The following is a 15052-nucleotide window of genomic DNA, read 5'->3' as shown; positions in this document are numbered from 1 at the left end:
GTTTTCATGGTTGAGATTGTTTATTCCACTTTTTTCAACTGGCATTGTGAAAAAACATCATGACCTTTTAGTGATAGCAATAGTGCAACCAAAATGAAGTAATTCCAAACTAATAGCTTTCATATCCCTTACTCTATGTTCACACTAGCAAGCGTCACGCCGCTCGAGTTGTTTGTAGTTTGTATAGTTATTTTAATTCTGATGAGAAATGGTTGTATACGACAAGATAAAATGAAGCCACGGTTATAAGTTTTTATGCCTCCACCACTGAGAGGGGGTGTTTTCATTATGTTTTCATTACGTCATACAAAGATGTTACTAGTGCGTTCAAGAACTCAAGGCCCATTTTTGAATCTGTCCGTGTGTCTGTCTGGGATTCGAGATTCTCTTTAGCATATCAGCTCAAGAACAAATGTTTGTAGGATTTATACGGAATCATCATTGTAACCCACAGATGAACTGATTAGATTTTGGATATGATCCAAGCAAGGCCAAATGTCTGAAATAACGTTTGATATAAAGGGTAGTTGTGACATACAAATTAGTAACACACAGGACTAGACTTGCTGGCGGAGGCATACCCGTCAGATTCGACTTGTTCTTCCATTTCTGTGCGCCAAACAGTAAATGGGATCTAATTGCAGGTTGTGAGTGGGGAACTGAAGAAAGGTCAGACCACACGTGCCATTGGATTGGTCCAAGGAATCATTTGAGCCGAGAGTTTGGATTTGTTGCTTTACGGAGTCATATCTAATTTGAAAGATCAATTCAAACGTCGCTTTTTTATCTGAAATCATGATTGCTTTGTTGCTGGCTAGTGTGAACTTAGGGTTAATGTCATAACTCAAGAAGCAAACTTCATCCATCAAACATACAAACATTTTATTTTTGGCCTGTTCATTTTCACAAGGGGAACGTTTGACATTCCCCTCTTCTCATTCTATTACAAGATTTTACAAGAAATCTTAAATGGAAAAAAGATAATATACAACAATGTATAACTAACACGCCTAACTGCAGCAGGGTTCCTCACTCTCGCGACACTCGCCGACCGAAGACAACCGAGAAAAACTTTATTAGATCAGGCAGTCGGTCACACGAGCCATGAGGAAAAGGTGCGGCCAGGTTTGAACTCTGAACCCTCGTTTCACTGTCTGGGTTTTAGTGCCGTTGCAGCGACGCCCACTATAATGGCCACGACGGTGAATCCTTGAGCGAAGATGCGAGTGCGCATGAGCAACTGGGACTGGCGTGTCTTCCCCTGTTTGAAGGCTCGGAGGCCGTAGATCAGTGCTCCTGCAGTACCCAGGCAACCTGAAGAGCCGGAAACAATTGTTTTCTTTTAATAAATAAATAAATACATAACCATTCGAAGTATACCAGTCTGATCCAAGATCCTTTGGGTTGTGTCCAGATTCAGATTATCATTATCCAAGTAAATGCACCCAAGACGCATTTAAAACAAACATAAACCCGATCGTTCAAAGCAACCTCATGCAGTCTGAGACTCCTTTTACGCTTCATCTTGTGCTTAACAAGGAACATAGAAAGATGGAGATGCCACATACTGAGCTGGTTTGGTTATTAATGTTTACTGCAGCAATTAGATTTCAGTCAAGGGTAAATGCATGCGATTCAAATATTCTGAGAAAATTATGAGCCCAGAAATAAAACACATTAAATCACCGGGTCTCTATCGGCTTTGCACATCTGGATCCTGATATTTTTGCCCATTCTTCTTTGCAAATGTGCAGCTCTCTCAGATTGTTCTGAGAACATTGTTGGTGAATGGCAATTTTCAAGTAGCTTTGGCAGTATGATTAGAATCGTTGTCCTGCTGAAAGATGATCCACCGCCCCAGTCTCAAATCTCTTGCAGAGATTCATAATTTCTTCTGGGATCATCTTTCCCGCAAACCTGACCAGCTTCCAGTTCCCTGCAGATGAAAAGCATCCCCCACAACGTGATGCTACCACCACCATGCTTCACTGTACAGGGTAATGAGCAGTGTTGGGTTTCTGCCAAAAATAATGGTTTCTATCAACAGCAAAAAAAAGTTCAACTTTGGTCATAGAAACTTTTTCAAATGTGCTAAGCGTCTAAATAGCTTTTAATAATGGCTTTCTTCTTTTCTTTGGCTTGTGTCGGGCTATGGTTGTCTTGTGAATAGCTAATAATAATAATAATAATAATAATAATAATGATATAAAATAAAAGAAATAATTTTGCAAACTATATTGACCCCCAACACACACTTCAATATTACAGGCTATTTTGTGTAGATTCATATATACATATAATCTCAATTAAGTCAATTTAAGTTCCAGGTTGTAACGCTACACACAGGGGGTGAATACTTATGCAAGGCACTGTATAAGTCCATGTCAATTTTTACATTTCTGTGCAATCACATCTTAGACAGACTCATGTTCGAGGTTTTAAAGTCCAGTTTCAGTGTTCTTGATTTAAACAGCGACTTCCTGTTTTGGTTTGTTTGTTTGGGATGCTCATACGCATCACTAAATCCCCATGAGTACGGAGAAAGGGAGCAAATGTTTAGGGACAAACTGTTCCCTCTCAGTGTTCAGAATTCCACAATCAACTCTTCTTTTTTTTTTTTTTTTAAATAAAAATTAGCTAACTTTGCCAAGGTGCATTATTTTCATTTTATACCACAGCGCTGATGAATGCTGGATTCTGACAGGTCATAAGATGTTGATTAATTTTCTATAACAGCAGCTCTGGCTGTATTTCAAATCACAGGTTTATATCAACGCACTTGTTCTCAGTCATTAGCGTTTCAACTGTAACAACTTACTTTAGGACGTTTATTTAAAATTTAAGGAAGAAGTCTCCAGTATCAACACTCTGAAACAAGTTTTCAGACACAGGAAAGTCTGAAAAAGTCAGGACAGATGAGTTTGTGCTTTGCAGTTTCTTAGTAACATGACAAACCTCATTTATTTTGGTCTTGTTAACTTTAAAAGACAGAAAAAAAAGAGGCTGATGAAGGAACGACTGTTTATAGCTGTTACAGTGTAAATGATAACATGAACTAACTCGTTTCTCCGGCATGCCACAACATTAAATATAACTATAAATGGATAAAAAGTATGTGTCATGCTTTAATAAATAGAAAAAATGGAATTGGGGGCAAAGTGCTGTGGTATAAGAGGAATAAAACACTTTGGGGTAATGTTGTTGATTGTTTTCCTATGACGTCACGCCCCCATTCCTTACATAAGTCGCTATAGTGTCACGCATAGGTTGTCATTTATCCTTTTTTTTTTTTATTTCAGTTCACAGAAAACTGAGTTTTATTCATTAAAATGATTAAGTTTAATCAACAAATACTGAAGTTAAGTTGAAGACTGCACTGTTTGTTTTTCTGTCCACTGTCCTGCTATTAGAAACTCAGAGGTCACCATTTAGCCAGGTGTTACAGTGTCTCATGAAGGACATAAAGCTTCAGAGCAACTCCTCAACCAGAACAGACATCTGAGTTAAACTTTCAAAAAGCATTATTAACATGAAAAGCAGCTCAAACCGTTTATTAATTTCAACCTAGCTGCTTGCTGTTCAGAACTCACCGATAGGGACAAACGGGTTTTCTTTGGTTTTCCGGATGAACTTGTCTTTAAAAGCCTCTTCTCTGGGCCGGGAAAGAGGCGTGAAGCCGTCGATAACCGGCGGGTCTGACAGGTCAAAAGCAGCGGCTATCGGCGGCGCTGTTTCCGCCACTGAAGCTTGCTCTACAGGAGTGGACGCTGCCGCCATGATGGACCATCTACCCCAACACGAAACACAACGCACCTGCCTGTCTGTACTGCGCATGCGTGCGAGTCTTGCGCATGCGCCGTAGGCATTAGCCAGAAGGGACGCAGTTTGACTACGCTAAATACAAATAAATACATACATAAATAAACAAACATGGAAGCCCATTTCCGGCACTTGAAATTCCTGTATACTGTCTCGTAATTATTAGTGAATGTAATAATTTCAAGATACTTATTCATACAATACCAGGTCATAAGGTCGAGATACTATGTCATAATCATGAAATAACAATTCATATTTTCGAGATACTATATCATAAATTATGCAATAAGTCATAATGTCAAGATACTGTGTCACAGTTATGACATACCAAATCATAATTTCGAGATACTATGAGATGACAAGTCATAATTTTAAGCTACTTTATAATAATTCTGAGATAAATCATAATTTCAATATACTATGTCATAATTATGTCATACTTATAAGATACTGTATCATAATTATAAAATATGTCATGATTTCAAGATACTAAGTCATACTTTATGAGATAACAAGTCATAATTTTGTGATTACAGGTCATCATTACACGATATAGTGTTATGTTAGAACCACAACATTATCTCAAAATGATGACTTATCTCATAATTATGACTTAGCATTTTGAAACTATGAGATAGTATCTCAAAATTTTGACTTCTTTTCTCATCATTTTCACTTAGTATACAGGATCTTATGTGATTATTATTATTATTATTATTATTATCATTATTATTATTATTATTATTATTATTATTATTATTCATGTACACAGATAGATTCTGGAAATTTTATTGAAGTTAAATGTGTAGAAATGTTCTTGGGCCATTTCAGTGATTTCTTGGGCATTAAGTAAGGAATAAAACAGGACAGAGTGTGCTGTTATAGGCTACCAGTTGATTATTTTCCAATAACAACACTTCTCAGCGTGTTTTCTCCCATTTATACCACAGCAATTTTCCAATGCTGACCTTTTTTAATTAAATAATGATATGTTTAATGTTGTGAAGTGTCCACATAACAAATTAGTTCCTGTAACAAAATAATATACAGTTGTTACCTCACCAACCCTTCTTTTATTTCTCTCTTGAAGTTAAAGACAAAAAAAATTTTTTTTTAATTGTTTTGTCATTTTGAACACAGCCTCGTGTCCCCTGTTGTGTCATTTGGAGCACAGCCTCGTGTCTCCTGTTTTGTCATTTTGAACACAGCCTCATGTCTCCTGTTTTGTCATTTGGAACACAGCCTCGTACCTCCTGTTTTGTCATTTGGAGCACAGCCTCGTATCTCCTGTTTTGTCATTTGGAGCACAGCCTCGTATCTCCTGTTTTGTCATTTGGAGCACAGCCTCATGTCTCCTGTTTTGTCATTTGGAGCACAGCCTTATGTCTCCTGGTTTGTCATTTGGAGCACAGCCTCGTATCTCCTGTTTTGTCATTTGGAGCACAGCCTCGTATCTCCTGTTTTGTCATTTGGAGCACAGCCTCCTGTCTCCTGGTTTGTCATTTGGAGCACAGCCTCCTGTCTCCTGTTTTGTCATTTGGAGCACAGCCTCCTGTCTCCTGTTTTGTCAATTGGAGCACAGCCTTATGTCTCCTGGTTTGTCATTTGGAGCACAGCCTCGTATCTCCTGTTTTGTCATTTGGAGCACAGCCTCGTATCTCCTGTTTTGTCATTTGGAGCACAGCCTCGTGTCTCCTGTTTTGTCATTTTGAACACAGCCTCCTGTCTCCTGTTTTGTCATTTGGAGCACAGCCTTATGTCTCCTGGTTTGTCATTTGGAGCACAGCCTCGTATCTCCTGTTTTGTCATTTGGAGCACAGCTTCTTTCTCCTGTTTTGTAATTTTGAACACACCCTCGTGTCTCCCCCAGTACAGCAGGCGGCAGGCGCGTGGAGGCGCGAGAGCCTCGACGTGACGTTTGACGTGTCAGCGGACGTCGCCTTGGCTTAAACGTCATCACGTTGTGTTCGAAGGGGATTGGCGAGGTAAGATGGCGGCGCCAGAGGAGCAGGAATTATCTCAGGCTCAAACTGAGAAACTCCTCCAGTTTCAGGTAGCGTCTGGTTCGTTTTCGGGTTAGGTCTAAAGCACACTTTTTAGTGAATAATTATTTCCGGTAGGGTTCAGTTCATATTACAATAAGTGAGATTTTAAAATCAATCTTTTTTTTCAGCTAGATAGCTAGCTAACGTGAGCTAAATGAACTAGCCAGTCTCCGTCAGCGTAGCTAGGTTACCTACCTCAGCCTTTTAGTTCATTCTGCTTAGTTTCATTTTCGGATTTGTACGAAATATAATTGCGAATATATAAAGCTGATAAAACAAAGTACCCCCAGGTATTATACTTAACTAAAACAAATCTCATTAACAGCTGTCAATTAGTATCAACTTTGTTAGCTAGCTGTGCTAGTTGGCTCGGTTATTTCCCCAGCACGCGAGTGTTTGTCATTCTGTTAGGATAGACAGCTCGCGCTCCTTCTGCTGGCTTTAACCCTTATTTACATATCTAGCTGTTGAAAATATTAATTATTATGATTAATCATGAAGGGTTTTGCATTTCTGGAGATGGCTAGCTTGCTAGCTAGGATGACAACCAGCTCACATACAACGAGTCATTTGCATTTAAATATATTCATCAGGGGGTTTTGACTGTGACAGCTCCCAGGATTTGAACTCCCAACCTTCTGGTAAACAGTGTACAACCTTAAGCGCTGAAATACCATTAGTAAAAAGAAATAAATACTTCTGTTTGTTATGTTAAAAGTGTACATCAGTTCTACATGATGTCATATTTTCCTGATCATTTTTTTTTACATTCATAACCAAAAAAATATCAGTCTGGATTTACATTATTAAAAAAAAATGAAAACAATGAAATAAATACATTATACAGTCAAAAGTTTATGGACATCTGACCATCACAGCCATATGTGGTTCTTCTCCGAACTGTTGCCACAAACTTGGAAGCACACAGTTGTGTAAAAGTCGTTGTATGCTGTAACGTTAGAATTTGGTTTCACTGGAAGTAAGGGGTCAAGCCCCAATCTGTTCCAGCATGACAATGCACAAAGCGAGCTCTATGAAGACATGGTTGGAGTGGACGACCTCAGAACTCTGACCTCAACCCCACTGAACACGTTTGGGATGAACTGGAACGCCGACTGCACCCCAGACCTCCTCACACAACGCCTCACTAACGTTCTTATAGCTGCATGAACATAAATCCCCACAGCCATGCTCCAAAATCTACTGGAAAGCCTTCCCAGAAGAATGGAGCTTATTATAAGAGCAAACGAGGACTAAATCGGGAAGGGGATGTTCAACAAGCACATGAATGTGACGGTCAGCTGTCCACAAACTTTTGGCCAGATAGTGTCTCTTAATTCTAAGAACGTAAAAAGATAAGCTGCTCGGTTTTATTAAGTAAGCAGACTGAGCTGCATGTTGGTGCTTCAGGCTAGCGTCGCCGTCTCACAAGCTCCAGAGCTCAGGTTACTGTCTGTGAGGAGTTTCGGTGCACGTTTTTCTCGTGTCCATGTGGGTTTGCTCCAGTTCTTCTTGGTATACATTATTTTAAAAGTGTACATGTTGTCTACGTAATGTCATTTTTCCGATTACGATAAAGCAATCTCCTTATAAATAGCATGTCTAATTTCTTGATTTGCTCCTGAATAAGTCTTTTTTTCATTTGGTTTTTTTGACCTGACAGGACCTGACGGGACTGGAGTCAATGGACCAATGCCGGCGCACATTAGAACAGCACAACTGGAACATCGAGGTGATGAATGTGACGATGGCTGCGCTCAGTATGGATGAAACAAAATAAAAAATAAATAGAATGAAACTGAATTTCATGAAACTTCAAGACAAATGATAAACCCTTGCTGCCAAATTCCAAGTTTTACTATTTTCCACTTTTTTCCCCCTTTGCTTTGCCTGACTGTCTGTCTTGCTTTAATTTATATGTCTCAGTGAAACTAACTTATAAAACCACACCCACAACTCACCAATAATCCCATGAACAATTAAACACAACCAGAACTGACCTTCTTTTACTCTGTCAGTTCTTGTCACAGGGTTTTTTGTTTGTTTGTTTGTTTAAAAAACAAAAACAAAGGTGCGTTATGACATAATATCACGATATCAATATTATATCATTGCTCAGCCCTACTGGAAAGCCTGGAAGGGTCACATTTAAAAAGCATTAAATCCCAGGGCTTTACTTCTTTAAAAGAGTTTGTTTCTTTTCCTCACAACAAATGTCACCAAATCGACAATTACACTCATTTTTAATTAGTTTGTGACGCGTCAATCGTACGAGTCCTTGTGTAAGCTGTTACTATGGAAACTATAACAATAACATATTACTACTACCTCTGTTTTGCAGCTGCACCTAGTGTCTGTTATAGAAAATTAATCAACGCCTTCTGACCAATCAGAATCGAGAATTCAACAGCAAAGCTAATATATATGTTTAGAAATGGCATTAACTCACCTGCTCAGTATCTGACAAGTGCAGAGTCATTATTTTTCGAGAGGGACAGCTCAGCAGCAAGCAGAAACACGGCTCAAATTTCACACACACATGCACCTCACTGTGCCAGATGTTCATCTGCACCCAGAGCACTCTTCTGTTGTGCTTTGCATGTGTTACTGATCAAGGTGTTGTGAACGAGTCAGCAATAACCGGAGCAGAACAATGTAAAAAGTCAAAATATACAGCGTCATTACTCATCTAGTGAAACGTAGAACTGTTGGACTAATATCCTCCATGCAGACTGGATGTATGGAGGTCAGCGTTCATTCTGAGAAACAGTGCTTATTTGGTCTTTTTATGTATATATTTTTTCAGGCTGCAGTACAAGACAGACTAAATGAACAGGAAGGAGTTCCGAGTGTGTTTAACCCGCCACCCGCCAGACCCTTACAGGTCAACACAGGAGACCACAGAGTGTATAGCTATATTGTCTCAAGGCCTCAGCCTAGAGTGAGTTCTCTCACTCATCCCTGTTCATAACATCTCTTTGAAATTTCTTTTTTTTTTTTTTAAATCAAATATTTAACATTTTCATTCTCTCTTTCTTTTTTTTTTATTTTTTAGGGTTTATTAGGTTGGAGTTACTATTTGATAATGCTCCCGTTCAGGTTTACATATTACACACTTATGGACATATTCAGGTAATAACAAATCAATAAACTCATATTAAAAACATAATTGCTTGACTTCATGGGTGATGATATGGAGATGTTATCATTTAAAAAGTTTGCCCAAAAGTTTGTGGACACCTGACATCACATTCATGTGGCTAGTGAACATCCCATTTCCAGATTTAGTCCCCGCTTAGCTGTTACAATAAGCTCCACTCTTCTGGGAAGGCTTTCCAGTAGAGTGTGGAGTGTGGCTGTGGGGATTTGTGTTCATTCAGCCATAAGAGCATTAGAGAGAACCCAAAGGTGTTCAGTGGGGTTGAGGTCAGGGCTCTGTGCAGGACACTCGAGTTCTTCTACTCCAACCTTAACACAACTTGTCTTCATGGAGCTCGCTTTGTGCACAGCGGCATTGTCCTGCTGGAACAGGTTTGGGCTTCTTAGTTCCAGCAAAGGAAAACCTTAATGCTACAGCATTCTAGACAATTCTGTGCTTCCAACTTTGTGGCAACAGTTTGGGAAACACCCACATTTGGTTGTGATGATCAGGAGTCCACAAATAGTTGGCCACAGAGTGTAGTATTTTTTATTTTTTTTGCATCTGATATTTATTAGTAATCTCATTGGCTCTCGATTGGGACAACAGATAAGTGTTTGCCCTATTGTCAGTGCATCGTGAGTTCGAATCCCGTCCTTGACAGGGAGTCAAGAGAGCAAAACTGGCTGTGCTCTCTGACTGAGAGGGATGTCATACTCTCTTTCCCCTGTTGATCAGAGCAACACTAGCCAATCATGGGCATCTATGAGCTCATGTATGCGGAAGAGGGCGGATAGCGCTTTCCTCAGAGTGCGTTGAGCTTCAAAGCTTCTCAGTTTAGAAAATGTAAATTCTGAATAAAATTTGTAAATGTTATCGAATCATAATTTCAGTCCTCGTTACTGCTAATAATTTTAATTTTTGGAATTTTCACGTTGAAATTATGAATAACAATTAACAAAAATGAATTCTTGTACTGCCAATGTACATGATTTCGAGGATTTTGAGAAACTTCCTACAATATATGAAGTGTATATAGCATATTGAGTTTAGAAATTTGGCTATGGATTAGTGATTTATATGTTTTTGCTCTGTATTCAGGTTTGCCCTGAGATTTATTAGGCCAGATCCACGGGGTCGCGTCACGGATCCCGTCGGAGACGTCGTGTCCTTTATACATAGTTTTGAGGAGAAATACGGACGATCGCATCCTGTTTTCTACCAGGGAACATATAGTCAGGTATGCTGACCAGATTGCACATCATTCCGCCTTTGTCGTGCAAGTTGTTGCTATAGAAACAATAACATATTAGAAAGAGCACATTAATATAAACCTGTGATTTACTGTCAGAAATGCTGCTATGCTTAAAAAGACTGTAAAGCTTCTTTCTGGCTTTTTCTCCCTCTTTCAGGCTCTGAACGATGCCAAACGGGAACTCCGCTACTTGTTAGTTTACCTTCATGGTGAAGACCACCAGGACACTGATGAATTCTGCAGGTTTGAACTCTGTTTACTTCAGTATTTATCCATATCCTTTATTTTTGCAGTTAGTATGAGTTCATGTTGTTTCTTTTCCTCCAATCCCTCCCTTAGAAACACATTATGTATTGAAGAGGTACTGACTTTCATCAACACGCGGATGCTGTTCTGGGCGTGCTCCACTAGCAGGCCTGAAGGATACAGAGGTAAACGTCCCACAGTCGGCATTAGTTGTAGGGATTTTTTCCCCCCAGAATACTAGTGCCACTTCTGTCTTTTGCACTTGTCTGAGCTGGCATACGATGGCATGCCGTAGATTAGCATTAGCATTGGTTTTGAAGCTTGTAGGCGTACACTATCCGAAATGTATAAAGTTCTGATAAGAATCTAGTTAAAACCAAATTTAACAACTGGTAGGTTACTGGGTTACTGCGCCAACAATTGTCCTTAGACTTCCAGTAATAGTGAGTTTTGAATCAGCACGTTTCCCACACAGGTCAATATAAAAATCCATATGCATAAGTGGTAGATTTAAAAACTACTGGAGTAATCCTTTAACCATGGTGTACTGTGACTGTGTTCAGTGTCTCAGGCTTTGCGGGAGAACACGTATCCCTTCCTGGCCATGATCATGCTGAAGGACCGCAAGATGACTGTGGTGGGCAGGCTGGAGGGTCTGATCCAGCCCGAGGATCTCATCAACCAACTCAACTTCATCATGGAGGCCAATCAGACTTACCTGACATCCGAAAGGCTCGAAAGGTAACAGGCTTATTTGTATACATAAATGTTAGATATGCATACGCATAAGGCAAAAGCTTAAAAGCAAGACGATCCTGACATTTGATCCCGTGTTTTTCAGGGAAGAGAGGAACCAGACGCAGGTGCTGCGGCAGCAGCAGGACGAGGCGTACCTGGCGTCTCTGCGCGCCGATCAGGAGAAGGAACGCAAAAAAAAGGAGGAGCAGGAGCAAAGGCGGCAGGAGGAAGAGGCGGCACGGCAGACCCGCCTAGCCGAGGAGAGGAGGCAGAGGGTGATCAACAAAATCTACACATCTGTTCATGAGGCACTTCTCATTTCTAAAAATGTGCCTCCTTGTTTCCTTTCGCAAAAATATGCGAGAAAAGGAAATGAGAACAAACGTATTTATCAAATGAGATGTCCTAACTCACTGCCGTGTCACTTTCAAGTGACTTATTGATGACGTTAATTAAATTAATTAAAATGACGATTCATTTAGTATTTGTGGTTCTTAGTATTGTATCACTTTTTTTAATATCTTTGCGAGAGAGGTGGATTTTTTTTTTTCACTGTAAACTTGTGCCACATTTCAAAATTAAAAAAGCCTGCGACGTAAGAAGCACATGCTTATCTGTGATTGAATACAGCCTCCTCTCTCTTCGCTCCTGAGTACATTTTAGAAATCGATACTTCCTTTGACTTATGATCAAGGAGACTTCAGTTAGAGTTTTGGGATGCACTCAATTTTACAATGTTATGCTAAGATTCTATCTAAAAAAATCTGATTAAGTGCAGTGGGTTTTTCCATCACATTTTGTAACAGAATTATAGTTAAGGCTGAATGACTAAAGGATAATCTGAAATTGGGGTTGTTCTGAGAAACTTCCATGTTCAACTGACATTGTTTTCTCTAAACAATGCTCTGGGACTGAAATGATGGTGTACACAATATCGAACATCTACCAAGCACGCTTACCTGCCTACAGGTTACTAACTCAGTTGATCAGCCCAGATCTACTGCACTAGCTGAGTAGTAGTGGTGATGTCACATACACAGTACAGTGTATTCTGACTGGTCACGCAGTTTTACAATAAAACTTAGTACTTACTTACCATCATCTTACTAATCATGACAAGTAGATGTGGTTGTGTGTGTAACAGTGCAGTAATAGTGAAGTCTGTGTGTGTTTCTGTCCATGTTCACAGACACTCGCTGAAGAAAAAGAGCGCAAGTCTGAGTGTCTTCCCCCCGAGCCTCCACAGGACGACCCAGACTGCCTGGAAATCATGTTCAAGCTGCCCAATGACACGCGCGTAAAGCGCCGCTTCCTCTTTTCCCAGTCTCTGACGGTAAGCCCACACACACATCCAACCTCATGCTTGCATTATAGGGTTAAAGGTGGCACAAATCAATTTTTGCCTCTGTCTCAACCCATGTGAAGAATTTCATTAGTAGGGATGGGCAGTATTGGTACTTTTAGAACTCTGGACATCTCCATTGCTTGGACTGTTTTGTTCTTTTGTCCCTTTGAGCTTAGGTTCTCGTAATACAGCTATACAGTTTGTTAGCAAAATCTCAGGAAAGTTTAAATACCCGGATGCACATTGTGTATTGTGAAAATGATGTATATGGAATGTGGAAAGTGTGTAAGTGTTCCTTTTTTCCTTTCTCCACACTTTTAGGTAATCCACGACTTCCTGTTTTCCTTGAAAGAGACGCCGGAGAAATTCCAGATCGTGACGAGCTTCCCGCGCCGCGTGCTGCCGTGTTTGCCTACGGAGGAGCAGCCGAACCCCCCGACGCTAAAGGAGGCCGGCCTGAGCCGCTCCGAGGTGCTGTTCGTGCAGGACCTCACAGACGATTGACATTCAGCCCAAAAACCCCGCTTCCTCACACACGATTGCACTCGGCCCTTTTCTGTTCGGCTCTGTGAAACGGCCGCTGTGTGCAAGGGATCGCTGAATCTCCCATTGATTAAATTAAGGATCTGCCCCATCCTCCTGACAGGTAACGTTTCATGTAAGTGGAAGGTGAACAGCCTTGTAAATACGACCTAGATATTTAAAGACGAGTGTGAATATAGCCCAACTGTTTTGGTTTTTTTTTTTTTTTTTTTTTTTTTTTTTTTTTTTTTAAGCAAATCAAAGTTGACCAGCTAACATACAATGACCATTACAAGGGTTGATGAAAGTTTGTGACTCATAACATTAAATTCACCTGGAGGGGCGGAGCCACAGCTTTTCTCTGTGGCTGTGTATGTTATAGTAGTAAAGTCTGCCCATAGTGTGCCTGTGGTCATTCATAAACGCCTCCCGTCTTTCATCTGAACGGGCTGCTCATGTAAAGATGTAATTTTCCTATTCTAAATTAAACATTTTAAAACCGTTGTTGTTGTTTGCCTCTGATAACATTCTGGTGCAGACACCGCTAACCTTTAAGCCATGTTGATTTTAATATTTTTGTAGGGGATGAAGAGAATAAAAACTTTATTCCAAGTTATGAGTTACAATATTTATTTAAAAGCATACACAGGCATTGTTACTGTGAGAACAAAATGCTGTGTTCGTTTTCTTTTTTTTTAAATTATAAATGCAGCAATTCAATGGTTCAGTGAGAAATGATAAACAGTGCGAATGTTGCTGTATCTATTTTGAGCTTAATTTTAAAGTCATGATGAGGAATGAAGCTGTGTTGTAAGAGCAGACAGAGCGGTAATCACAGACAGATGTGAGCTCACGCTTCATTTCTCCTAGTCAAATAGCTGTTGTATAATGCTGGGGTTTTTCTGTCATATAAAAATCAAGCCTGATGGCTTTATATTGCAGTTTTATTAGCATTTCTGATTAACTTTGTGGCTAACGTGAACGCAAAACAAGAACCTTGGATTGTGTGTGTGTGTGTGTGTGTGTAAGAAAGCTTCAGACAGATATTGTAATGGTAAACAGCTGTATTGTGCAAGGTCTGTTAAAGCAGGGATTACTTAGTCTGCGTAGTATTGGTATACATCATACATTTATTAGTGAACAACCCTCTCAAATCAGCCACAACAATTAAAAAAAATATGATTGCACTACTCGGTAAAGCAGAACTAGCAACTTTCATTTAAAAAAAGTACAAATCTTAAAAATTTCAATCAGTATACAGACGTGTATATAATAATACACTATACCTAGTTATATGTTAAATGCTACAAACAATATGATTCAAATGGAATGAAAATTATAGCATTAAGAACCATTTCCTATATATAATATATATTAGCTTTTTTAATTTTTTGCTGTTTTTTTTTTCTTCCAAATACAAACATGGCAAAAATGAGGTAACTGTAAATGTGCAAGTACCAAAGCAAAAAACAAACAACAACAAAAACTTCCTAACACAGAACAGGTGTGGCCCTGTTGTTGGCCCCGGGGTGGTGTAGATGTGGGTGTGTGGTGGGGTGTTGTGGGGCTCCGGAGTGGACGCGGCGCCCCCTACAGCCCAGGGCAAGTATTAGAACAGTAAACAATCAACGAGCCCACAGCAAGAAAAGAAAAAAAAAAATTATTGGTAAACAATCAGTGGCATCTACGGAGCAATCAACAAATCACAAGTCCTAAAGAATCGGAGCTGCTTATTGGAACACAACTGCACCACACAAGCTGTGAGATTATTTATTAATCAGATCACAGAAAGACTACAAGATTCTATGTATTTGTATGTGTATTTTTTTTTTTTCAGTACAGGTAACACTGAGGTTCAAGGAATCAGATTATTGTGAAAATTTGCTTATAAATCTAAATAAGAGTACAGTATAAACAGCTGTCAGGTCCCCCTCACTCCATCC

At 39.6% G+C, this 15052-nt stretch overlaps 2 protein-coding genes across 2 annotated transcripts; one reads left to right on the top strand and one right to left on the bottom strand.

Moving 5' to 3' along the window:
- Position 1: 1 nt before the first annotated feature.
- On the bottom strand, positions 2-3826 carry higd2a (HIG1 hypoxia inducible domain family, member 2A). Its single transcript, XM_026947039.3, has 2 exons — positions 3591-3826; positions 2-1314 (listed from the first exon to the last, which is right to left on the bottom strand). Exons 1-2 carry the CDS (start codon positions 3775-3777, stop codon positions 1148-1150), a joined length of 354 nt encoding a protein of 117 aa, XP_026802840.1. The 5' UTR covers positions 3778-3826; the 3' UTR covers positions 2-1147.
- Positions 3827-5720: 1894 nt separating this feature from the next.
- faf2 (Fas associated factor family member 2) lies at positions 5721-13355 on the top strand. Its single transcript, XM_034310258.2, has 11 exons — positions 5721-5872; positions 7528-7596; positions 8671-8805; positions 8920-8996; positions 10105-10243; positions 10416-10501; positions 10598-10689; positions 11068-11245; positions 11346-11517; positions 12432-12575; positions 12909-13355. The coding sequence occupies exons 1-11, from the start codon at positions 5810-5812 to the stop codon at positions 13089-13091; spliced, it is 1338 nt and encodes a 445-aa protein (XP_034166149.1). The 5' UTR covers positions 5721-5809; the 3' UTR covers positions 13092-13355.
- Positions 13356-15052: the final 1697 nt, after the last annotated feature.

Source organism: Pangasianodon hypophthalmus, chromosome 13, assembly GCF_027358585.1.
Source record: "Pangasianodon hypophthalmus isolate fPanHyp1 chromosome 13, fPanHyp1.pri, whole genome shotgun sequence".
Lineage (NCBI taxonomy): Eukaryota > Metazoa > Chordata > Actinopteri > Siluriformes > Pangasiidae > Pangasianodon > Pangasianodon hypophthalmus.
Note: the sequence above shows the minus strand (reverse complement) of the source record. Positions and strands in the feature narration are given on the sequence as shown.

Excerpts from the sequence above, each read along its gene's own strand:
- higd2a (XM_026947039.3), bottom strand. The coding sequence starts at position 3,777 with ATGGCGGCAGCGTCCACTCCTGTAGAGCAAGCTTCAGTGGCGGAAACA. Across the intron at positions 1,315-3,590 it reads AAACCCGTTTGTCCCTATCG|GTTGCCTGGGTACTGCAGGA; the intron begins GTGAGTTCTGAA and ends CCGGCTCTTCAG.
- faf2 (XM_034310258.2), top strand. The coding sequence starts at position 5,810 with ATGGCGGCGCCAGAGGAGCAGGAATTATCTCAGGCTCAAACTGAGAAA. Across the intron at positions 7,597-8,670 it reads AGCACAACTGGAACATCGAG|GCTGCAGTACAAGACAGACT; the intron begins GTGATGAATGTG and ends ATATTTTTTCAG. Across the intron at positions 8,806-8,919 it reads TCTCAAGGCCTCAGCCTAGA|GGTTTATTAGGTTGGAGTTA; the intron begins GTGAGTTCTCTC and ends TTTATTTTTTAG.